Consider the following 25,128-nt stretch of genomic DNA (forward strand, 5'->3'; position numbering starts at 1 on the left):
ACCTCAGAGCTGTTGCATATGTTGCTGCTTCAGCTTAGAGAAACTTTCCTTTGATTCTGTATGAATGACATCATCTTGCCATCCTCAGAGAGGACTTAAAAAAATTTTTTTTTAATTGATTTTAGAGAGGAAGGGAGAGAGAGAGAGAGAGATAGAAACATCAACGATGAGACAGAATCATTGATTTGCTGAGAGAGGGCTTTCTTTTTAAGAAGTCCCCACTGCAATCCATGTCACCCTCTAGCAAATTACCATGCTTATTTTTAATTTTTAAAAATATATTTTTATTGATTTCAGAGAAGAAAGGGGTGGGGGAGAGATTGAAACATCAATGGTGAGGCTGCCTTCCACAAGCCCCCTACTGGGGATCGAGCACACAACCCGGGCATGTGCCCTTGACCGGAATCGAACCCAGGACCCTTCAGGCCTCAGGACATGCTCTATCTGCAGAGCCAAACAGGCAGGGCCATGCTTATTTTTAAAATAACACATAGCACTATACAAAATTTATTTATTTTCTTATTTATTGACTATCTCTTCTGTCTAGAGGGTATTGTCTTCATTATTTTATTCTCATCACTTAGAATGGCGCCTGGCACCTTAAAAGGTGCTCAATAAATATTTGTTGAATGAATAAATATGGGATTAAAGAGACTGCTTCGGGAACTAGCAAGATGCCATCAAGAAAGGTTGCATAGCCCTAACTGGTTTGGCTCAGTGGAGAGCGTCAGCCTGCAGACTGAAGGGTCCCAGGTTCGATTCCGGTCAAGGGCATGTACCTTGGTTGCGGGCACATCCCCAGTGGGAGGTGTGCAGGAGGCAGCTGATCGATGTTTCTTTCTCATGGATGTTTCTAACTCTCTATCCCTCTACCTTCCTCTCTGTAAAAAATCAATAAAATATATTAAAAAAAGAAAAAAAAAAAGGTTGCATCAATTTACTTCCTCGCCAACCATGTAGAATAGTGTTCTATGCCTTGTACATCATTCCAATATTAGATTTATTTTACCTTTTTAAATTTGCAAGCAGTTGTTGTGTCAGTTCTGTGGTTGTGAATGTAATTTAAAATGTCTATGGTTTCAAACAAGAGGTCAGTTCCTTAGACATCAGTGCTGCCTAGAACGAAAGTGTCTGGACTCTGTTGTTTTAAAGGATCCCTATCGGGACTCTGGTGCCTTTTGTCCTGGCCACGTGTGTTCTTTAGGAGCCCCTGGCCCGCCCCCGGCCCACCCGCCAGCCCTTTACAATCCAGGAACTAAACCCCCGCGCCCCTGCACACCGGCCACCCCGCGTATGCTCCCTCCCACCCAGAGCCGGGAGCCCAATCTCCGTGCACGCGAGGCGCAGGATCACAACCCCCTTCTTCCCCTCCCCACAGGCGTGCGTCGCGGTGTGTTTGCGTCATCGCGCCACGCCACCACTAGAGCCCGGGTGAAGATGGCCGCAGCTGTTCTCAGTGGGCCCTCTGCGGGCTCCGCGGCTGGGGTTCCCGGCGGAGCCGGGGGCCTTTCGGCGGTGGGCTCGGGCCCGCGCCTCCGCATGCTGCTGCTGGAGAGCGTGTCCGGGCTGCTGCAGCCGCGAGCGGGGTCCACCATTCCTCCCGTGCATCCCCCAGCCCGTTCGGCCCCACATTTGCCCGGGCTCATGTGCCTATTGCGGCTGCATGGGACGGTGGGCGGGGCCCAGGTGAGTCTGTGATCGGCGTGTGGGCGGCCCTGGTGGGAGGTTGGAGCAGCATCTGTGCGCCAGGTTCGCCGCAGCTGCAGTTGTCAGGTGGAGGGAAGGAGAGCTGGGTGCAGAAAGCGAATCGGGGTATCAGTCTGCACGAAATTCACGCATTTCGCCTTTTTCAGCCACGAGGAGAAACTCTGGAAAATATGGGCCTCGTTTCTCTATTGCTAGGCTATTGGTAGTCACACACTAATGGATTCCATTCCAGGCCCCGTCACTCACTAGATCTATGATCTTTAGCTTCTTTTTCCTCGGTTGAGTATCTGTTTTTGCGATTTTTTTCTGCTGAGTGGATGTGTATTTAACAAATAAATATTTACTGAACTCATACTGAGGGCCAAGTACTGGATGCTTCAGGTGTAGACGTGCTAGTGATGAACAAAATGTTATAAAACACTGAGCATTGTATAGCAGGGACCTCTAACCCTAATCTGGAGAATTAGGTTAGAGGTACTGGAGTTTAAGCTGAGACCCCCAAGGATGAGTAGGAGTTGGTAGGGAAAGAAAATGGGAAGAGTGGTTCAGTCAGGGGAAAGTTCATGTGGGAAGGCCCTGTGGTAGGAAGGGGCAGAAAAGAAGGGCATTGTGCCCGGGCTCGCTCAGGTGGAGGGGAAGAGAGTGGGCGATACGAGGCTGGTGAGGTGGGTGGGTAGTGGACAGATCATGTAGAGCTTTTTAGACGGGTTTAGTAGGGTTTTTTGGATTATACTAAGAGTAGAATCTAATATCCATTCAGTTCTGCAAGGTAGAAACCCAAATGTCATCCATCCTAAACACTTTTTTTCTTGCTCACACACCTCCGTATGCACTCTAATTAGGTCCTGTTGATTTTATCCTGAGTAGTTTTTAGATCTGTCCACTCCTTTCCGTATCTTTGTCATTGCTTCCATTCTAGCTTGAACCCCCATCTTGTTCAGGTGAAGCCACTGATTCTAAGAAGATATAACATGTCTAACTTATGGAAGGTGTTCCTTTAATATCTCTTGCCCCCATCCTTTCCCCCAGTCTTCCTCCAAATTATACCCATGCTTCAAGACTGATGTACGTGAGGCCTTTCTTGTCCAGCCTTTGTTATGGGACCTTCCAAGCTCTATGCTTCCTTCCAGAAAGAGGGTTGTCACAATCTGCTGGGTGGTCCAATTATCTTAGCCCCAAATTTATGAGGGATGACCTCATTTATTACTTGTATTACCGTTACTCCTCATTGTTGAGAGTAACGAAACTGTGCCTCTGCTATCTCAGCCCAGTTTCAGAAGCAGGAGCTGATTACATATTTTCTCTTCCTTCTAAATCAGTGGTTCTCAACCTTTCTAATGCCACGACCCTTTAATACAGTTCCTCATGTTGTGGTGACCCCCAACCATAAAATTATTTTCGTTGCTACTTCATAACTGTAATTTTGCTACTGTTATGAATTGTAATGTAAATATCTGTGTTTTCCGATGGTCTTAGGCTCTACAGCAGCGGTTCTCAACCTGTGGGTCGGAACCCACAGGTTGAGAACCGCTAGCAGAACCTAAATCCTCCTCTGATTCATGTTCCTAAGTATTTCTGAAATGTTAAATATTCTGCCTATATATGTGTGATTTCTTTCATCATCTTTTTCAAGTTTTCCCCTCCTCCCTCAAGGCGAGCTACATGAATTTATTAATGTCTTGTTTATTTTCTCTAAATGTCTAAAAGTCTAGTAGAATTTTGAGTAAAGAAGCTAAAGGTGATGTGGGAAGCTAGACTCCTTCCTTTAATATTGCATGTATCACATTTTCTTGAGTATATCCTGCCTTGAGTTTTTTCTACTTGTGTCTCTGATATTGGGTCCTCAGTACATGAAACTGTATGGTTTCCCTTGCTTCCCCATAGATTTTCATTCGGTAAACATTTATTGATTATCTGTTATGTGTTAGCTACTATTCCTCATTTTTAGGTTAGATAAGCAAGACAAATTTATTTTTTTTTAAATTTCTTTATTGATTAAGATATTACATATGTGTCCTTATTCCCCCGTTACCCCCCATCTCCCATTCATGCCCCCACCCCCCTGTTGTCTGTGTCCATTGATTAGGCTTATATGCATGCATATAAGTCCTTTGGTTGATCTCTCCCCGAGACAAATTTCTTGAGAGAAATTCTAGTCTAGTGGAGAAGAGTAATGAAGGTAAGTGAATAGGCTTGGTGCTTGAGAGAAAAAGAGATCTGTTGATTGGTCCATCCACCTAGGCTTAATTACCAACATTGCTTTCCCATAGGTTCTGACATGGGAATTGAATCACTGATTTGATTCTTTCCTTCATGTAACCTGTTGATTCCCTCTAATGTATTCTTTGTTTCAGTTACTGTATTCTTAATTTCAGACTGGTTCTTTTTTATGTCTTCTATATTCATTTTATGTTTTCTATATTTATTTTCTATAATCTCTTTGTTGAAATTCTCACTGAGATCATTAAGCATCCTTTTTTTTAAAATAAATCTTTATTGTTCATATTATTACAGATGTTCCTCTTTTTCCCTCCATAGCTCCCCTCCACCTGATTTCCCACCCCACCCCATGCCCTTACCCCCCGCCACTGTCTTCATCCATAGGTGTAAGCTTTTTGTCCAGTCTCTTCCCACACCCCTCACACTCCCTTCCCCCCTGAGAATTGTCAGTCCACTCCCTTTCTATGCCCCTGACTCTATTATACTCATCAGTTTATTCTGTTCATCAGATTTTTTATTCACTTGATTTTTAGATTCACTTGTTGATAGATATGTATTTGTTGTCATTTTGTTGTTCATAATTTTTATCTTTACCTTTTTCTTCTTCTTCCTCTTCTTAAAGAATACCCTTCAGCATTTCATGTAATCCTGGTTTGGTGGTGATGAACTCCTTTAGCTTTTTCTTGTCTGTGAAGCTCTTTATCTGACCTTCAACTCTGAATGATAGCTTTGCTGGGTAGAGTAATCTTGGTTGTAGGTTCTTGCTGTTCATCACTTTGAATATTTCTTGCCACTCCCTTCTGGCCTGCATAGTTTCTGCTGAGAAATCAGCTGACAGTCGTATGGGTGCTCCCTTGTAGGTAACTAACTGTTTTTCTCTTGCTGCTTTCAAGATTCTCTCTTTGTCTTTTGCCCTTGGCATTTTAATTATGATGTGTCTTGGTGTGGTCCTCTTGTATGGGGTTCTGTGCGCTTCCTGAACTTGTAAGTCTATTTCTTTCACCAGGTAGGGAAAGTTTTCTGTCATTATTTCTTCTAATAGGTTTTCAATATTTTGCTCTCTGTCTTCTTCTGGCACCCCAAAAATTCGGATGTTGGTACGCTTAAAGTTGTCCCAGAGGCTCCTTACACTATCTTCATATTTTTGGATTATTTTTTCTTTCTGGTTGGGTGTTTTTTGTTTCCTCATATTTCAGATCTTTGGTTTGATTCTTGGGGTACTTTGATCTACAGTTGAGTTTCTGTATATTCTTTATTTTAGACAGTGTATGCTTAATTTCTGACTGGTCCTTTTCCATTTTTTTGGTGTTCTCATTAAGATCCTTAAAGGTCTCACTAAGTTCCTCAGAGGTTTTTAGAAGATTCTTGAGTAACCTTATAAATGTGGTTCTGAACTCTATTGTCCAGTAGTTTGCTTTCCTCCATTTCTTTCATTTGTGACATATTTCTTTATCTCCGCATTTTGGTTGATTCCCTGTGTTGATGGGGTGGTTTTCTGTGGTAGGTGACCTATAGGTGACCTATAGGGCCCAGTGGTTCAGCCTCCCCAATCACCTGAGGTGGACACTCTTGGTGCACCCCTTTGTGGGCTGAGTGCAAAGTCTTGGTGTAGTTAAGCCTTGATTGCTGTTGGTACACTGGGAGGAACTGACCTCCAGGCCAATTGGCTGTGAGGACCCGCTGTGTCTATAATGGAAGAACTGCTGTGCTGGAGACACGCTTATGGTTCAGGACTTGTTTCAGTGGGGCTTTGGTGCTCACTGAGTCTGCCTCTTGAATGTGTCACTTATGGATGTGAGGAGTTGAAATCTGGTGTCGTCTCACACTGACCACTAGGTACACTGGCTTCTGGATCTCCAATGGGGTGCAGGTCAGCTACTGTCTGAGGCCACCCAGCAGGAGCTACAGCAAGATCTGCAGATTTCTCCTCTTTGCCTAGGGTTTGGAGGTTTTGGAACTGTCTGACCAGAGATGCAGTTTGTTGGGTTAAGGTGCGATAGGGCAGGCCATTTATATGCAAAAGCCACTGTGCAGAGCTTGGGTGGGTTTGTAAATTGTGTGGGGCGGGGCCTCAGGGAATCACTAGGCTAGGGCGTGGCAAACAGCGATGGCCCTGCGTTCCAGCACAGTAAACAATGATTCCTGCGTGCACCTCTGCAAGAAAGCCACCCTCACTTTCCGACCCGATGGCAGACAGTCCAGCTTCTCCCCGTAGGAGTCTGGGTCCCCAGAGTCTTGCCAGAAACTGGAGTTCAGAGTAATCGGGAGCTTGTGTCTCCCTTCGGGTTGAAAAAAACAGCACACCCAGTCGCCAGCCGCCAGCCGGATTCGCGCGCTTGCATACCTCAGCTTTTCCGCGCTTGTGCACGTCTCAATGCTCTTTTCTCTTTCCTTCTAGTTGTAGAACTTCTACTCATCCAGCTTTCCTGTGGTTTTGGGTGATAGATGTTTTGTCTTTTAGTTGTTTTGGTGTGGTTGTGAGAGGCAGCACGTACAGATGTATACCTTATGCCGCCTCTTGGTTTCTCCCATTAAGCATCCTTATAACCAGTGTTTTGAACTCTGCATCTGGTAGATTGCTTGTCTCCATTTTGTTCTTTTTCTGGTATTTCTTTGTTCTGTTCTTTCATTTGGGACATGCTTCTTTATCTCCTCATTTTGGCAGCTTCCCTCTTTGTTTCTATGTATTAGGTAGAGCTACCATGTCTCCTGGTCTTGGTAGAGTGTCTGTGGGGCCCAGTGGTACAGTCTCCCTGGTCACCTGAGCTGAACGCTCCAGGTGTGTCCCTTGTGTGGGTTGTGTGTGCCCTTTTATTGTAGTTCAGTCTTGATTGCTGTTGGTACATCCATGAGATGGATTAATCCTCAGGCTGATTGATTATGAGGACTGGCTGTGACTACAGTGGAGGAGCTGTTGTGCAGGGGTTAACCCTATGCAGCAGGATTTGCTTTATCTGGGTACTGGTGCCTGTTGAGTGTGTCCTTTGAGTATGTCATTTCTAGAGGTGGTTGGGTGGTGCTCTGACGTGGCCTGAAGCTGGCCACTGGATGTATTGTTTTGGGGTCTCTTGGGAGGTGCAGGCCAAGGTTAGCTGCTGCTTGTGCTCTGCTCAGAGCCACGATGTGCAGATGGTTGTCATTTGTGCTGGGCTTGGAGGTGCCTGGGAGAGGCTAAGCTATGAGCTGAGGTTAGGTGCTGCTAGTGCTGTGTTTGGGGCTGCTTAGCTAGTTGGGGCATGGTGAAGCCAGCTTCTGCTTGTTTGGGGTTTGTGAACCTTTGTGAGATTTTAGGAAACTCTGAAGCATGAGCCGAGATAGACTGGTTATCTTATTTATTTATATTTTATTTTATTTATACTTTTATTGATTTCAGAGAGGAAGGAGGAGAGAGAGGGAAAGAGAGAGAGCGAGAGAGAGACAGAGAGAGAGAGGGAGAGAAACATCAATGATGAGATAGAATCATTGATCGGCTACCTGGGAATTGAGCCTGCAACCTGGGCATGTGCCTTTGACTGGAATTGAATCCTGGACCCTTCAGTCCGCAGGCCGACACTCTATCCACTGAGCCAAACCAGCTAGGGCAAGACAGACTGTTTATATGGAAAAGCTACTGGAAGCCACTTGGGTGGGTTGGCAAGTTGGGTGGGTCAAGGTAAGGAAATTACTATGTTGGGGTGAACAGTGTTAGCCAGGTTGATTGAGACTCAGATGTGGTGCCTGCCTGCACCTGTTGGGGAAGAGCCCAGCAAAGGAACAATGGCTTCTGCCAGTATTTCTTTTTTTTTTTTTTCCTTTTTAATTTGTCTGTATTTGCCATAACCTTTTAAAGCAGAATGTGACGAGAGCACTGCACTTCTATTCACAAAACTTGCTCTGAGTTACTTTCAAACGGCGTTACAACATGCCTAGGTAGCTTATATTTCTGCTATGCTACACAGTCGTTTTCTTTGGAGTCAAACCCTGTGGACAGTTACTACCATCGTATTGGTCAGCTTAGCACAGTGGTCGGCAAATTGCGGCTCGTGAGCCGCAGTTTGCCGCTCTGTTGACTAATGAGTTTGCCGACCACTGGCTTAGCATACTAACTTCTAGAGGCCATACATGCAGTTGATAACTACAAGGGATGTTAAGCTTAAAAAGTGGATCTTAGGGGATGAAGGTTATTTTAACCACGCATCTCAGAGCACTTTAGCAACAAAGATTTGGTCTCCTTAGGAATCTGCTTGAGAGAGAAACACTTCAGACCACAAAGCTGACAAACATTAGGCTACACGTATCTTACAACAAAGATAGCCCCGTTCTGTTAAAACAGGCCAACATAGAACTAGGAAAGAAAAACGAGCCCGGCTTCTGTGCCTGAAGTATCACAGTCTCATACACACTGAGGGGGAAAGAAACCCGGTCTTCCCTTTAAGTAGTTGCCATGCCATACATATTTTTAAAATGTTAACAAAAGTAAAGGAAAAAGTCCTTGAAAATATATTATCCAACTTCTGCCAGTATTTCTGTCTGGGAGAAAGCTACCTCTCCAGCCCTTGCCCCAAAGCCAGATGATTTAGTTGTTCCCTGTATGTCCCTGCTGCCTTTTGAGCTGCTGCCCCAGTGCTGGAGTTCTGAGGAAGCCAGTCCGAATATGTAAGTCTGTGCATGGGATTCCACAGCCCTCCGTCTCACTGCTGGTTTTCACAGCCGAAAGTTATGGGAACTTCTCTTCTTGGCCTGGGGAGTCCTGTGTGGGGCTTAGACCCCTCACTCCCCAGCGGGGACCTCTGGAGCTGAGATATCCCTTCAGATTTTTTATTGCCACACGTGGGTGTGGGACCAGCCTGTTCCACATCTCTGTCCCTCCTACCAGTTTCTGTCTGGCTTCTTCTGTATGTCCTTAGTTACAGGACTTCTGTTCAGTTAGATTTCAGGCTGTTCTCAATGATGGGTGTTCTGTAGTTTAGTTGTAATTTTGATGTGGTCATGGGAGGAGGTGAGTACAGCATTTACTTACTTGTACACCATCTTGACCAGAAGTCTACCTTGGCATTCTTAACAGGTCTAAGGAAGCCAGGGACAGGAGGAGGGGGATTTGTTTGGGGGTGAAGGAGGAAGGGAAACAGGTGAGTTCAGTGTCCATTCAGCAAGCATTTATGAATGTCTCCTCTGCTAGGTGCTGCTCAGGGATACACAGGTGAAGCAGACCTGTCTTTGAGGTCTGGTAGCTGGGATGAGTGAGGCTGTCCTTTGTAGAGCACTAATTTGTTGGGTGGACAGTAAAAGAAGGGGTCAAGCAAGACGTGACTTTGAGGAAAGTCTGCAGGACAGGCTGTTATGTGTATCACCTACTGAAAATAGGACAAAGGCTGAGGCCTCTAGAGGAATGGTCTTTTATCCTCAAAGGAGGTGGGACTTCAGAAAAGGCTTCATAGATACTGGGACACGGCAGGGCTTGGAGAAATTCTGCACCTTTAGCATCCTATTCCTGACTCACTTCCCTGTTTTCTTCTAGAACCTTTCAGCTGTTGGGGCATTGGTGGGTCTCAGTAATGCACGTCTCAGTTCTATCAAAACTCGGTAAGTCTTTAACCTTTTTTTTCTTCCCTCTAGAAGGATGTTTCCTTAGGCAGTGAGCTATACATCTGTCCATTACTGTCCACCATGGCGTCAAGAGGTTCGCTCCCAGGAGGCTGGGGAGTGTCATTCTTTCATGAACTCACTTGAGCTGAATCTTATCGGATTCCAGCCCCACCTGGGATTATGATGATCTCTGTTCCCTTTCCTTGCTGCCTGTACCTCACTCCAAGTCTTCTGAGTATTTCAGGATTTAGAAACCACAGTGATTGGAGGTGAAGTCTTGCTGTAGGTCTAGTCCATTGAGTGTGAAAGAGCAATAAATAGCTTTCTCTGAAGTCTAGCCTCCACCTTGTTATCACTCACTTCTTTCTTACAAGGTTTGAGGGCCTCTGTCTGCTGTCTTTGCTGGTTGGGGAGAGCTCTACAGAGATGTTCCAGCAGCACTGTGTCTCTTGGCTTCGGAGCATTCAGCAGGTCTTGCAGGTAAGGATTCAGCTGCTGCCCCGACTCTACCCCCTCCCCCCACCATCCCTTATTCTCCATTCTGGATGTGGTGTATTCTTTGTGGCTTGGACATTTAGTTCTGAGGACAGAATAATTAGCAGTTTTCTGATAGTAGGGAGGATAAGCTTCAAATGGAAGTCCTTTTAAGCTTTTTGATATTTTCATCTACTGAATTATTTTAATTCATCTGACCTTTCACACACTGTAATCTCTGACTGTTTCACTTCATTAGCTTGTCTAATGAGTGACATCTCTAAAGCTACTTTTTCCAGGTGTTTGATTTCTTTTTTCTTTTCTTTCTTTTTAAAATATATTTTATTGATTTTTTTACAGAGAGGAAGGGAGAGGGAGAGAGAGTTAGAAACATCAATCAGCTGCCTCCTGCACACTCCCTACTGGGGATGTGCCCGCAACCAAGGTACATGCCCTTGACCGGAATTGAACCTGGGATCCTTCAGTCCGCAGGCCGACACTCTATCCATTGACCCAAACCGGCTAGGGCTGATTTCTTTTTTCTTGCTCACTCCTTTCTTTCTCTTTCAACATTTTAATTTTTTTCTACTTTTACATCTTTGATGACATCTCCATTTACTTCTTCAACAGTCATTCTGAGCACATGTGGCAGGCTGTGTGCTAAGCTCTGGGAGACAGTGGTAAGATGGACGTGGACCCTGCTTCATGGTGCTTAGTCTTGCTCAGGGGCTGGGAAACTTTCTATGAAGTAAATGTTTATAGAGAGTAAATCTTTTATGTTTTGCGAACCACATATGGTTTCTGTTGCCTGTTGTTTTTTTCTTTGTTAGTTTGCCAACCCTTTAAAAATATAAAAATAATTTTTAGCTTGTGGACCATCAATCAGCTGCCTCCCACATGCCTCCCACTGGGGATTGAGCCTGCAACCTGGGCATGTGCCCTGACCCGGAATTGAACCTCGACCTCTTAGTTCATAGGTCGACACTCAACCACTGGGCTATGTTGGCTGGGTGGGCACATTTTTTTTATGCATTCCAGAGAGAGAGGAAGGGAAAGGGAGAAAGAAACACTGATATGAGAAACATTGATTAGTTGCCTCATGCATGCACCCACAGCCTGGGTATGTGTCCTGACTAGGAATGGAACCCACAACCCTTCAGTGTGTGGGACAGTGCTCTAACCACTGCACACACTGGCCAGGCCCAAGCCGTTTTTTCTTTCTTTTTTAAAAAAAAATATATTTTATTGATTTTTTACAGAGAGGAAGGGAGAAGGATAGAGAGTTAGAAACATCGATGAGAGAGAAACATTGATCAGCTGCCTCCTGCACACCCCCACTGGGGATGTGCCCACAACCAAGGTACATGCCCTTGACCGGAATCGAACCTGGGACCCTTGAGTCCGCAGGCTGATGCTCTATCCACTGAGCCAAACCGGTTAGGACCCAAACCGTTTTTTCTTCATGAGTTTAGGGTAGATTTGAACCAGCTTAGAGATGCAGTGATTTTGTTGGGGCTGAGATGTTTTTTTTAGGCTGAGAGTGCTCTTCCACTGAAGGGAGGTAGAATATGGGAGAATCAAGCTCTTGAACTCTTCTGGTTAGATCTTTCAGTTGTGGATTTGTTACTCTCCCCATCCCCCAAACAAATTCTTAGGACCCCAGATACCCCTAATACGAAAATGTAAACACATTCTTTCTATAGACAAATATGTTACTTTTGAATACTCCATGTCTCTAATGCACTCTATTCCTAGTGGATCTGATGGTAATGTTGACATTAACTGTGGTGTTTCTCAAAAGCCCCATGTTGTCATACCTTTCATTCCCCCTCCTCTTGGTGACCATGAAGGTGAGGTTGGAAGCATGGTGTGTTGTTGCTTTTTAGTCCCAGGACCCACCTGCCACGATGGATTTGGCTGTGGTTGTTCTGAGGGACCTGCTCCGATATGCAGCCCAGCTTCCTACACTCTTCCGGGACATCTCCATAAACCATCTCCCTGGCCTTCTCACTTCCCTGCTGGGCCTCAGACCAGAGGTGAGACACCTGCCCAGTCCCTCTGCCCTTTGGCCCCCTTTAATGCCTGCCTTACTCAGACCGCTTGGATTAAGGAATGTGATGGGAAGTGATTGGGGAATAGGATCAAAGAAGTGAGAAGAAGGAAGGGCCAAGAAAAAGTGTATGAGGAGGGACCTTGAGAGGTTGTGGGGTGGAGATGGGGGTCTATAGGGGCATTGGACTCTCATCTCTTCCTTACTTTTTTCCCCACAGTGTGAGCTCTCAGCACTGGAGGGAATGAAGGCATGTATGACCTATTTTCCTCGGGCTTGTGGGTCTCTCAAAGTAAGTATTCATGGAAATTCCTCTTCCCACCAACTTCAGCCTTGTAGCTCTCTTACCTCAGATGCTATTGCTGAGACTTCTAAGCACCTGTCTTCTGATTTTTCTATCATTGATCGCCATAGCTATAATTATACCACCTCTTAGCACTTCACATGCATTATCTCATTTAATCATCACAGATGAAGAAATTGAAATTAACTTGCCTAAGATCAATAGAGTTAGGAAACTAGATCTGATGCTAAAGCCCAGGCTCTTAGCCATGGGCTCCTTCCTCTTTCTGCCCTCCTCCTTTGAACCTCTAGAGTGCCCTGCCTTTTTTTCCTACCATTTGCTCTTACTTTGTTCCTAAAACTCTTGTAATTTCCTCCAGGAAGCCTTCCTGATTTATTACTTCCTTGTAACAACGTCGCCAACACGTTGTCTTATATTCCTGACTAAATTCCCTTAGTCACTTCCCTACTCTTTCCCCCATGACCCATACAAGATGTTGTACTGCTGAACCTTAGTAGGTCATACAGGTAGGAGGTATGTGGGTCAGGTGAGAGAGGAGGTCAGTGAAAAAGTTATCTTTGTTTTCAACGCTAACTTGAATGAATGAATGAATAAATTCTGCCAAAGCAGTAACAATTAAAGGCCCTTTGTAATTGACACATCTGTTGTTTGCAGTATAATTGGATGTCAACTAGTACCTAAGAACAAATAGGTGTTCTCCTGTACATTAAATGTTCTCTGTTTTATACTCATAGCTTGATAAACTATTGGGCATCTGACTCAGATGGAAGCACAAATTTATATAGAGAACTGGAATTAGCATCAGGTTTATAATTGTTTTGTATAACTGATGTGGTTAACTGTATCAGCCATCAGTACTATCAATTAAGGGGGAGTTTGCCATTCAAATTATCTTGAAAGTAAATTCACATGGTTCTATGACCAAATCAAGAAAGTAAAAGAAAGGGTAAGGAAACTGGTATTTATTAGGTACCCACAATGTGCCAGGCTCTCTGTCGAGTGTCTGAGATGTGTCGTCTCATTTTATTATTATAGTCATTGTGTGGAGTTGGTGTCACCAAACTAACCAAGAAACAGGCCCACAGGTGTTTAACTAACTTAACTCAAGGTTGGTATCAGATCTCTTTGCCTTTAAAGTGTGTTCTCCTCCCCGCCCCCCCACACACATACACACTTAAACTCCCTAGAAGCTTTTAAGAACATAGACAGGATTGGCAGGTAGGCTTCAACACTAACACCAGCTCTGATCAATTGTTAGTGGCTTAGAAGGATTGTGAGCCAGATGGGGAGCTCTGTGCACGCATGCTGTGATCTGGGGGTGGTGTCTGCAGTGGCTTTAGTAACTGGTTAGTAGTCCCCGAGCAGATGATGCTCCTCAGAGAACATGGAGTCCTGTCCTTGTTGATTCTTTATTTTCATGTGAATGCCACTAATGACAGGCAATAGACTCTTTGGGTAGGCAGGGCAAGACTTTTGTCAAGAAGGTATTTGGAGTAACTCATGGGTTTTACTAAAGCTTAGAAAAGTTTTGTGGTTTTTATTTTTATTTTTTACTAAAGTGTTATCAAGTTTAGTAAAAACTGCCTGCCTTCTGAAATGGTCTATAAATTATCAAATTACATGGGCTAGACAGATCTTTGTCCCTGACCCCTCACTGGTCAAAGTTTGTAAGGTGTTACTGCAAATATCTGCTTTGATTCAGCTCAGTTTGGGGTTGTCTGTATCTGCCTGCATTCCCCATGAAAGTGGGAGTATTGTTAACTTCAGGGTCAAGATTTGAATAGTCAGGGAGACTAGAATGCCAAGTGTTTTTCTCTGTTTGTGCCTCTTAATTTTCATTGTGAGTGGTCAGGAGCATTCATTTATAATTTATGATCTTTTGTCAGACACGTAGTTTTATTTATTTTTATTCTTTATTTAAAGTATTACATATGTATCTTTTCCCCCAATTGACCTTTCCCCGGCCACCCCAAACCCCCAGCACATGCCCTCACCCCCCTAGTGTCTGTATCCATTGGTTATGCTTATATGCATGCATATAAGTCCTTTGGTTGATCTCTTACAACTCCTCCCCCTCCCCTTCACCCGCCTCAACCCTGCCCTGCCTTCCCTCTGAAGTTTCAGAGGGGAAGGAAGAGGGAGAAAGAGATAGAAATATCAATGATCAGAGAGAATCATTGATTGGCTGCCTCTTGCACACCCCCTACTGAGGATCGAGCCTGCAACCTGGGCATGTGCCCTTGACCATAATAAAGCCCGTGACCTTTCAGTCCACAGGCTGACGCTATATCCACTCAGCCCAACCAGCTAGGGCCAGACACGTAGTTTTTCAAGTTATGGCCTGCATTTTGAGTATCCTTTCCAAACTAACAACACTTTCATATGTTGTTAACAGGATATGTATGCCTTTATGTCTTTAAGAATGACATGTCATCTGAAGAACTTCTCACTGTTGAGGATGTTGAGGATTTTGTCTTTGTTGCCAGCATGTCCGATAAGAATCTGTTTTGTACAGAGGCCCTAGGGGCAGTTTGTACTGAGAAAATCTTAGGAACGTACTTGCCATTTTGGAAAGTTTATCTGTTATCTGTCCCATCTTCCAGAAGCTCCCAGGGCAGTTGAAGTCTCCAAGCTCAGGGTTACTCCTCCTGAATGGTATATCTCAAGCATTCTGAGTCCATGAGGTTACTTCTGTAGAGGCTTTACCTCTTCTCGCCAAATCTGATAGTTATTCTTTGGAATCAGTGGGAGGCCTAACCCCACTCTTGAGAGATACCCTGGGCGTGCTTGCGCGCTTGCATGTCAAGTGAAATGTTTCAAGTGAGCCATTGCACAGGCCACCTGTGGTCAGAGCCCTGTCCTTGTACTCTGGCTTATTGCAGTCATATAAGCAGACTTTTGTTGGCCTCAGCCCAGCTTTTGGAGCCAGAGTCTCAGAAAAGTGTGAGCAGTAAGTTGGCCAGAAGGGCTGAGTGCCACTATAGTTGGGGCCCTGGCAGGTCTCTAAGAAATCTTATCCTGGGAGAAGCCGGTGAGTCAGGAGACCTGTGGATGGTTACTGTGTTTGGGTTGAAGTGCTCTGAGTCCTACCACATCTGAGATGAAAGTGCTGTCCAGGTCCCAACGGCAGTGGTTCCTGGTCTTTATCCTGGCGTCAGCTGTGACAGTGCTTGTCTCGTGGTCAGTGAGAATCATGAAGTGTAATGTGGGCAACTCAGTGGTTGCTGCCACAGGTCGGTGGGAGGGAGTCCTTGGAGGGCTGGTTTCCTAACCACACACTAACAGGCTTCTGCTCCTACTTTGCTCCCGTAAGTCCCCTGCCATGTGTCTGGTGCCCCTGCTGATTTGTCTTGAGATTTGTGTGTGTGATGTCCCATCCTCCCTTCCCCAAAGTCCATGCTTTCTAGGCTGGGACTTAAGGCCTCAGCCTCTTCTCCTTGGCATCTTCTGGGTCTGTAGCTCTCAGCAGTGTTTCCCCTCTCTGGTCTCCTGGGGATTCTCCCCTTTCTTTTAAACGCAGCTCAGCCCTGCCCTCCCTAGTCCTGCCTCCTAGGATCGGTCCCTCTGGATCCTCCCTCTGTCCCCCTCTCGATAGAGTGAATGCAATGCTACTGTGGGTTCAGGTGGTTGTTTTCCATATACTGGTCTTCCTGACTCACTCACATCCCATCTCATTTCTTTCTATAGGTCTCATTCAGTGTTCTTATCCCTTTTTATGCCGTGGACCCCTTCTTAAATTCATAAAATAAAATACATAGAATTTTAAGAGAAACCTATTCTGTTGAAATATATATTTAAAAAAAGTGTGATAGAGTAGTATGTGCTTCTTCATGAATATGTCAAACAACAAGATCTATCAGCAGGGCTAATATCTACTGAATTTCAAATTAGTGATACATGTGAATGGTATCTCAAGATACCCTGCTACAATTATAATGTGAAATGAAATGAGAGATTTTATTGGTGACAGCCAGAGGTACTGCTAATACTACTGTGGCTTTTTGTTTACATTTAAAGTGGAAATAAATATTACCTTTTACTTACATGTTAGTGAAAATGATACAATTCCCCCTGCCCCCATCAATTTCATAGGCCCCTTTGATTCTACCCCCAAGTAAATTGTGACCCAGGTAGAACACTTCTGTGCCAGCACCTTCACATAGCAGGCAGAGTAAATGTTTGCCAAGTGACAGGTTCCTGCTCTGAGATGTGCTGCCTCAGTTCTTCTTCAGAGGCCTCCCCTCCCTCTGACCTTGACCTCCCCTCATACCTCTAATTAGTGCCTTAACTCCCAGCTTGGACCACCGCTTCTTGTTTAAGCTGGTAGGGAGTTGGGTGTGGGGCTTGCTGCTTTTCAGCACTCTGTGACCTTTTGGCTTGAGGGAAAATTGGCAGAAGGGAGTACAATGTCTGTGGGGCACAGGCCAGACCCTTTACCCACCAGACAGGGAGGCTGAGGTTGAGAGTTGACTTTCAGGATGCCTTTCTACCATAAGAGCATGTCTGCTTCCAGGCATGATACCCTGTAGAATGCTTTGCTTCCTGTGTCTGCAGGAAAGAGAGAAGGCGAGGGCTTAGATTCTGCTGCTGGGAATGGACAGGGTGGATGTCTCTGGCCCTTGGAGCTGACTCACCAGCCTTTTCCTCTTTTCCACAACCCAGGGCAAGCTGGCCTCATTTTTCCTGTCTCGGGTGGATGCCTTGAGCCCTCAGCTGCAGCAGGTAAAGGAAAAGGAGGCAGATGAAAAGCGTGGGCATGAGTTGGAACTTCTCTTCTCATTCTTACATTTCTCTCTCTCTTTAAAAACATTTTTTTTATTCATTTCAGAGAGGAAGGGAGAGAGAGATAGAAACATCAGTGATGAGAGAGAATCATTGATTGACTGCCTCCTGCACCCCACTACTGGGTACTGAGCTGGGTCCCGGGCATGTGCCCTGACCGGGAATCGAACTATGACCTCATGGTTCATAGGTTGATGCTCAACCACTCAGCCATGCCAGCCGGGCAGCAACTCTCTTGGTACTGCTTGGACCATGTTCCCAATTCCCTCCCTCTCGGCATACTCGAGAGGCACAACATCTGTGTCCTTCTGCCCCATCGTCCCTTTTCTGTGTTCCCTAAGAGCTGTCTGTGATCTCCTTTTCTTGGCATTGGTGGCGCTGGGGGTGTCTGGCTGGGCTGGATCCCCATCTGACCAAGCTTCTGACCTTTCTTCTGCAGTTGGCGTGTGAGTGTTATTCCCGGCTGCCCTCTCTAGGGGCTGGCTTTTCCCAGGGCTTGAAGCACACTGAGAGCTGGGAGCAGGAGCTACACAGTCTGCTGGCCTCATTGCACAGTCTGCTAGGGGCTCTCTACGAGGGAGCAGAACCAGGTAGGGACCATGGCTAGTAGTCAGGGGCAGAGTGGTTGGGGAGCGTGGCAGCAGGGAACCAGGAGGGTGGCCCAGAGAGTGGGACCGTTGATTTCTAGGCAGAATGGTGGGTCATCCACCAGAAACGAAAAGGGAGGGGGTGGAAAGCCCTGGAGTGTGAAGCTGCTGTGTTTACGTCCAGCTCCTGTGCAGTATGAAGGCCCTGGGGTGGAGATGCTGTTTTCCCCCCCAGAAGATGCTGATGCGCATAACCTTTTCCGGCTTCGGCAAAGGTTTTCCGGTCTGGCCTGCTGCCTGGGGCTCATGCTCAGGTGAGTGAGTGCTGGAGGGGACATGGGCCTGGAGGGGGAGGGATTGATCTGGGGTGTCTTCTGCATCATGAGGAAGCAGCTTGAGGTGGGCCAGTCATGCTGGGGAACCTGTGCTGAGGATCTCCCTCTCTGATTCTCTCCAGCTCTGAGTTCGGGGCCCCCGTGTCCATCCCTGTGCAGGAAATCCTGGATTTCATCTGCCGAACCCTCAGCATCAGTGCCAAGAATATTGTAAGTGATGCTTGTCCTCCGTTCACAGTCCTTAGGACCCAGGGCAACCAGGAAAGTAGTGTGGGGTCTGAAGCTCCCCAAATGATATATCATCCCTGAGGTGGTCTGGCCAGCGCCTTAATTCTGTCCGAATGCCATTATTCCCTGTGCTTTTCCCAACACATGCACAGAATTGTTTCTCTGCCCTCGTGCGAGGACACCTGTAGCACATGCTTCGAGGGGAGGGCAAGCAAGGGGGCCAGCCAGACATTGCTGAGAGGGCAGACCTCCTCCCCTCATCCTTCCAGGCTCTGTTTTATAGGATGGGGGTTTGATCTTGTTGGGAGAGGCGGGCCGGGGTGGGTTCCTTACATGTGTGTCCATATGTATTTAGTCACACACATCTCCGTCTCCCTTTTCCCTGTCTCACTTTCCTGCTTCTTTTGCCAATTTCATTCTGCAGAGCTTGCTTGGAGATGGTCCCCTGCGGTTGTTGCTGCTGCCTTCTATCCACCTGGAAGCCTTGGACCTGCTCTCTGCGCTCATCCTTGCGTGAGTGGGACTAGGCAGAGTGTGAGGAAGGGACTGGGGACATACTGGGAATGGAGGTCACTGTTGTGTCTTCGCCCCCAGGTGTGGAGGTCGACTCTTGCGCTTTGGAGCCCTGATCAGCCGCCTGCTTCCCCAGGTCCTCAATGCCTGGAGCATTGGTAGGGATACTGTCTCTCTGGGCCAGGAGAAGCCTTACAGGTGACCATCAAGGATGGGGATCAAGAGGAGAGGGTGGTGAGGCCATGCAGGTGGGCTGGGAGCTGGTGGAGGAGAGGCGTTCATAAGCTGCCCTGCTCACTCCACAGTGCCATGCGGACCAAGGTGTACGCTGTGTTAGAGCTGTGGGTGCAGGTGTGTGGTGCCTCGGCAGGAGTGCTTCAGGCAGGAGCCTCAGGAGAGGCCCTGCTCACCCACCTGCTCAGTGACATCTCCCCGCCAGCTGATGCCCTGAAGGTGAGTGAGGCTCTGCCCACACTCTCCTGTGCCAGGGCTTTCATCCTGCACACCTGGTCCATGTGAGCCTCCTCATTCAACACCGTCTCCTCACTCTGTCCTGCCTTCCTGTGTGCCTGTGAGTGTGATTTATGTTCCCCTCCACCACCAGCTGCGCAGTCCCCGGGGGAGCCCTGACGGCGGTTTGCAGACGGGGAAGCCCAGTGCCCCCAAGAAGCTAAAGCTGGACATGGGGGAGGCTGCGGCCCCTCCCAGCCACCGAAAAGGGGATAGCAATGCCAACAGCGATGTGTGTGCAGCTGCGCTGAGAGGTGGGTGAGGCCTGTGCCCTGCACCTTCAGAGTGCTGGGATGGCTGGGGCCATAGCCCCAAACCAGGTGTTGGAGTAGAGGGTGTGGATAAATGCAGAACCAGCTAAAAAGCTTCAAGAGAGGCCAAAAGGAGCAGAAGCAGCCATGCAGCTCACAGGGCTGCGGCAAAATCTTGGATCTGTGAGGGGGGGTGGGGCAGGGGAGCATGTGAGTGTTGGGTCACTTATATTGTCCCCAGGGTCTCATTTATCTTGTTGCATATCCTCTGCACGTGCCAGGACAGCTGTAGCAAAGGGTGAATCCCTGCCTGTGGAGCTTACATTCCCTTCAGGCAGGCTGCTCAGCGGGGTTTCCTCCCAACACAAGGCTAATCTGGAAGCAGAAGTGTAGTCAATCACTGTGCAGTTAAGTGGGTGACTTTCCTTGGGGTTCCCTGTATTTCACTGCCTGTCACCCCACCCCATGTGAAGAGGAGAGCCAGTGCTTCTCAAATAGGTAAGTGCACATTGACAGCGCACCTACATTATCCCAGCCCTGTGTAGCACGATCCTCATTTTCTGGTGGAGAAACAAGCTCAGAGCAGTTAAGTGACTTGTCTGAACACGGGCTGCAGAAGCCCTTCTCTCAGTCCTGTTAGTAGCAGGTCTCTTACACCCTGTTCTTCTTCCCAGGCCTCAGCCGGACCATCCTCATGTGCGGGCCACTTATCAAGGAGGAGACTCACAGGGTTAGTGGAGCCTGGTCCCCATGGAGATTGGGGCGGGGCCACTGCCTGTCCATGTGAGGGGCTGTGCCCCTGGAGAGAGTCTATTGCAACTTGGATGGGGGCCCTGGAGAAGGGTTGGATCGTCTAGGAGGTGGTGTCCCTAGTTGTGCCCCGTGTCCTTTTCAGAGGCTGCATGATCTGGTCCTGCCCCTGGTCATGGGTGTCCAACAGGGCGAGGTCCTAGGCAGCTCCCCATATACCAGCGCCCGCTGCCGCCGGGAACTGTACCGTCTGCTGCTGGCTCTGCTGCTGGCGCCTTCTCCTCGCTGCCCACCTCCTCTCGCCTGTGCCCTGCAAGCCTTCTCCCTGGGCCAGAGGGAAGACAACCTTGAGGTAACTGCAGACGGGCCGAGTCCATCTCTTTGGTTTGAGGGTTCTCTTGTTTCTGATGCTGGCAGGCTCTCCTCTCTGGTACCATAAAACCCTCTATTCCTGATGCTCACACTTGCTTCCTCTTCCTACCTCAGGTCTCTTCTTTCTGCTCGGAAGCACTGGTGACCTGTGCTGCTTTGACCCATCCCCGGGTTCCTCCTCTGCAGTCCATGGGCCCCACCTGCCCCACACCTGCTCCAGTTCCTCCTCCTGAGGCCCCGTCTCCGTTCAGGGCCCCACCCTTTCATCCCCCGGGCCCCATGCCCTCAGCAGGCCCCATGCCCTCAGCTGGCCCTGTGCCCTCGGTGGGTCCCTTGCCCTCCGCAGGCCCAGTGCCCCCGTCAGGCCCAGTGCCTCCAGCACGTCCTGGACCTCCAGCCACAGCCAACCACTTAGGCCTCTCTGTCCCAGGCCTGGTGTCTGTACCTCCGCGGCTCCTTCCTGGCCCTGAGAACCACCGGGCAGGGTCAAATGAGGACCCCATCCTTGCTTCTAGTGGCACTCCCCCACCTGTGATACCCCCAGATGAAACTTTTGGGGGGAGAGTACCCAGGCCAGCCTTTGTCCACTATGATAAGGAGGAGGCGTCTGATGTAGAGATCTCCTTGGAAAGCGACTCTGATGACAGTGTGGTGATCGTGCCTGAGGGGCTGCCGCCCCTGCCACTCCCACCGCCCTCAGGCACCACCCCACCCCCTGTTGCCCCAGCTGGGCCACCAGCAGCCTCCCCTCCTCTACCAGCCAAGGAGGAGCCTGAAGAGCTTCCTACAGTCCCGGGCCCTCTCCCTCCACCTCCACCCCCTCCTGTTCCTGGCCCTGTGACACTCCAACCACCACAGTTGGTGCCTGAAGGAACTCCTAGTGGGGGAGGACCCCCAGCCCTGGAAGAAGATTTGACAGTTATTAATATCAACAGCAGTGATGAGGAGGAGGAGGAGGAGGAAGAGGAGGAAGAGGAAGAGGAGGAAGAGGAGGAGGAGGAAGATTTTGAGGAAGAAGAAGAGGATGAAGAAGAGTATTTTGAAGAGGAGGAAGAGGAGGAAGAGTTTGAGGAGGAATTTGAGGAAGAGGAGGGTGAATTAGAGGAGGAAGAAGAAGAGGAGGAGGAGGAGGAGGAGGAAGAGTTGGAAGAGGTGGAAGAGTTGGAGTTTGGCTCAGCAGGAGGGGAGGTAGAAGAAGGAGGACCTCCATCCACCAGCGTGCCTCCAGCTCTGCCTCCCCCCGAGTCCCCCAAGGTGCAGCCTGAGACAGAGCCAGAGCCTGGGCTACTGTTAGAAGTGGAGGAGCCGGGGGCCGAGGAGGAGCGTGGGGCTGAGACTGCACCCACACTGGCCCCTGAGGTGCTTCCCTCCCAGGAGGAGCTGGAGAAGGAAGGGGGAAGCCCCCCAGCGGGGCCACCTCCCGAGGAGCTAGTGGAAGAGGAGCCCTGTGCTCCTCCGCCAGCCCTGCTGGACGAGGGGACTGAGGGTGGGGATGATGAGTTACGTCCCCCACCAGAGACATCTGCACCTGAAGAAATTGAGACGGAGGCGGCCCCTCTGCAAGAAAAGGTGAGTGGGCCTGGCTGGGAGGGCATCTCTGTGTGGGGAAGGTGGGGGGGAGGGGGGAGGTGTGCCAGGGGAAGGGGGTTGCAGCTGCTTGAGTTAGGGAAGGGCTTTGTATGAGTGTGAGACTGTTTTGAATCTTACGTCTTTGTCCCTCAAAGGAGCAGGATGACACAGCTGCCATGCTGGCTGACTTCATTGATTGTCCCCCTGATGACGAGAAGCCACCACCTGTCACAGAGCCTGATTCCTAGCCGTCTCCTACATCCCCCACTCGTTTCCAATAAAGTAATGTGCTTTGACATTGACTGCTGCCTCTGCCTTTTGCCACAACTGTGTACCCCGCCCCCTGCCTGTGTCAGCACCTCCCTGGCAGGAATTTAACAAGTTCACCCCAGTCCTTCTTACTCATTCTTGAGATTTGGACATTCCTGGCCAGTATCTGATCCCTTTAAGCAGTTCTACATATTCTAGGCTGTGCTGGGGTGCATGTGTGAGCATGAACCTAGAGTTGTAGACGTGAGGGTATTGAAATCTATGGACTGGAGGCAGGTGCTTCATGATTCTTTCACTCACTCAAGTCTATTGAAGGGTGAACATAAGGAAAGGACCTTGGAAATGCAGAAAAGGGAGTGACTTCCCAACTGCGTGTATTCTGAGGAGTGATGTTTGAACTAATTTTGGGAAACTTAGGGGTTTGAAAATTTCCCTCAACTTGTTTTTTCAAAAATTTCAAGCATGTAGAAAAGTTAGAAGAATACACACACACACACACACACACACACACACACATTTCATCCATTAGAGCCAGAAAGAAAATAAATTTAGTTTACTGAATTCTCTATACTTAAACATTCATACCATTTAATGACAAAATTAGGAAGACAAAGCCAAAATAAAATAAATCTACTCTGCTTGTTGCATTCTTTCTTTGAAGTATTTAATATTTTAGTCTATTTCTGTAAACAGAAAGGTACCCATGCTTACTGATTTACCCAATACACCTATTACTGCTTTTAATTTAGAATCATTCAAGAGTTTTCTACAGGGCATTTTCTTTTATAATCATTTTCTAGACTTTACTCTCATGTAAAATACTTGGGATTTGAAAAGAATTCTGGAGTTCCTCAGCTCTACCCAGCCGATGGACTGCCTGGTTACACCCAGGCTGGAGTCATGGTTGTCTGCAGCCACAGAGCCTCAGGTTTTCCCATGCTTCCTTGACAATCTGATGTGAGATTGCCTGGCAAAGAATCAAGAGCCTTGGGAAGACGTAGAGTCTAATGAGCCTTGAAAGCTCTTTATAATCAGCTGGCCCTCGAAGCCCACTGAAAAGCTGCAGGAGGGTCAAGGGGTAATCAAATGACAAATTGTCACTCCAACCGCTTCAAGGAGCACTTTTTAAACCCACCAGACACGTTTCTACATACACCGGACTATGGAAGCCAGGTTTCTGCTCTAGTTGGAGTTTTCCTACATTTTTGGATTCTGAAGAATTTGATTTTGTCTCAAAGTTGACCCAGCAATATTCATATAGTCCTAAAAGTTTAATGTCATTAAGTTGAATTTTTCCCAGTAATTAAAACAATACCTATGCGTCTTTGATTGGCACTTGATTGTTTTCCTTTAAATGTATGATGATTGCCTGGCTGGCGTGGCTCAGTGGTTGAGGTTGACCTATGAACCAAGAGGTCACGGTTCACTTCCCAGTCAGGGCACATGCCGGGGTTGTGAGCTCCATCCCCAGTGTAGGGTGTGCAGGAGGCAGCTGATCAATGATTCTCTCTCATTGATGTTTCTATCTCTCCCTCTCCCTTCCTCTCTGAAATAAATAAAAATACATTTAAAAATGATGATTTTTATTTTTTATGTTTATTTTCTTTAGTTCTTAAAATGTTGGAATTCTTTTTGTTTTATTTTTTTAAATAAATCTTTATTGTTCATATTATTACAGTTGTTCCTCTTTTTTCCCCCATAGCTCCCCTCCACTCAGTTCCCACGCCACTCTCTGCCCTTGCCCTCCCCCCCCCCCCCGCACTGTCTTCATCCATAGGTGTATGATTTTTGTCCAGTCTCTTCCCACACCTCTTACACTCCTTTCCCCCCGAGAATTGTCAGTCCACTCCCTTTCTATGCCCCTGATTCTATTATATTCACCAATTTATACTGTTCATCAGATTTTTTTGTTCACTTGATTTTTAGATTCACTTGTTGATAGATATGTATTTGTTGTTCATAATTTTTATCTTTACCTTTTTCTTCTTCTTCCTCTACTTAAAGAATACCTTTCAGCATTTCATATAATACTGGTTTGGTGGTGATGAAATCCTTTAGCTTTTTCTTATCTGTGAAGCTCTTTATCTGCCCTTCAATTCTGAATGATAGCTTTGCTGGGTAGAGTAATCTTGGTTGTAGGTTCTTGCTATTCATCACATTGAAAATTTCTTGCCACTCCCGTCTGGCCTGCATAGTTTCTGTTGAGAAATCAGCTGACAGTCGTATGGGTGCTCCCTTGTAGGTAATTAACTGTTTTTCTCTTGCTGCTTTTAAGATTCTCTATCTTTTGCTCTTGGCATCTTATTTTTTAAAAATTTATTTTTAATAAATCTTTATTGTTCAGATTATTACAGGTGTTCCTCTTTTTTCCCCCCCATCGCTCCCCTCCACCTGATTTCCCACCCCACCCCATGCCCTCACCCCCTGCCACTGTCTTCATCCATAGGTGTAAGATTTTTGTCCAATCTCTTCCCGCATCCCTCACACCCCTTTCCCCCTGAGAATTGTCAGTCCACTCCCTTTCTATGTCCCTGATTCCATTATATTCACCAGTCCATTCTGTTCTTCAGATTTTTTATTCACTTGATTTTTAGATTCACTTGTTGGTAGGTATGTATTTGATGTCATTTTGTTGTTCATA

At 47.2% G+C, this 25,128-nt stretch overlaps 1 protein-coding gene across 1 annotated transcript; it reads left to right on the forward strand.

Annotated features, from left to right (window-relative positions):
* Positions 1 to 1,420: 1,420 nt before the first annotated feature.
* Positions 1,421 to 22,513, forward strand: PELP1 (proline, glutamate and leucine rich protein 1). The gene is made up of 17 exons (XM_080681889.1): positions 1,421 to 1,686; positions 9,425 to 9,489; positions 9,867 to 9,972; positions 11,853 to 12,002; positions 12,237 to 12,308; positions 16,983 to 17,042; positions 17,542 to 17,692; positions 17,874 to 18,003; positions 18,147 to 18,234; positions 18,677 to 18,765; positions 18,847 to 18,963; positions 19,071 to 19,218; positions 19,370 to 19,529; positions 20,201 to 20,256; positions 20,422 to 20,628; positions 20,763 to 22,217; positions 22,373 to 22,513. Exons 1-17 carry the CDS (start codon positions 1,438 to 1,440, stop codon positions 22,463 to 22,465), a joined length of 3,396 nt encoding a protein of 1,131 aa, XP_080538015.1. The 5' UTR covers positions 1,421 to 1,437; the 3' UTR covers positions 22,466 to 22,513.
* The last annotated feature ends 2,615 nt before the right edge of the window (positions 22,514 to 25,128 follow it).

Source organism: Plecotus auritus, assembly GCF_963455305.1.
Source record: "Plecotus auritus genome assembly, chromosome: 7".
Taxonomy (NCBI): Eukaryota; Metazoa; Chordata; class Mammalia; order Chiroptera; family Vespertilionidae; genus Plecotus; species Plecotus auritus.

Bases quoted from the DNA above. Each gene is read 5' to 3' on its own strand.
- PELP1 (XM_080681889.1), top strand. From the start codon at position 1,438: ATGGCCGCAGCTGTTCTCAGTGGGCCCTCTGCGGGCTCCGCGGCTGGG. The intron at 12,003-12,236 runs GTGAGACACCTG...TTTTCCCCACAG, and splicing joins TGCTGGGCCTCAGACCAGAG to TGTGAGCTCTCAGCACTGGA. The intron at 19,219-19,369 runs GTGAGTGAGGCT...CTCCACCACCAG, and splicing joins CGCCAGCTGATGCCCTGAAG to CTGCGCAGTCCCCGGGGGAG.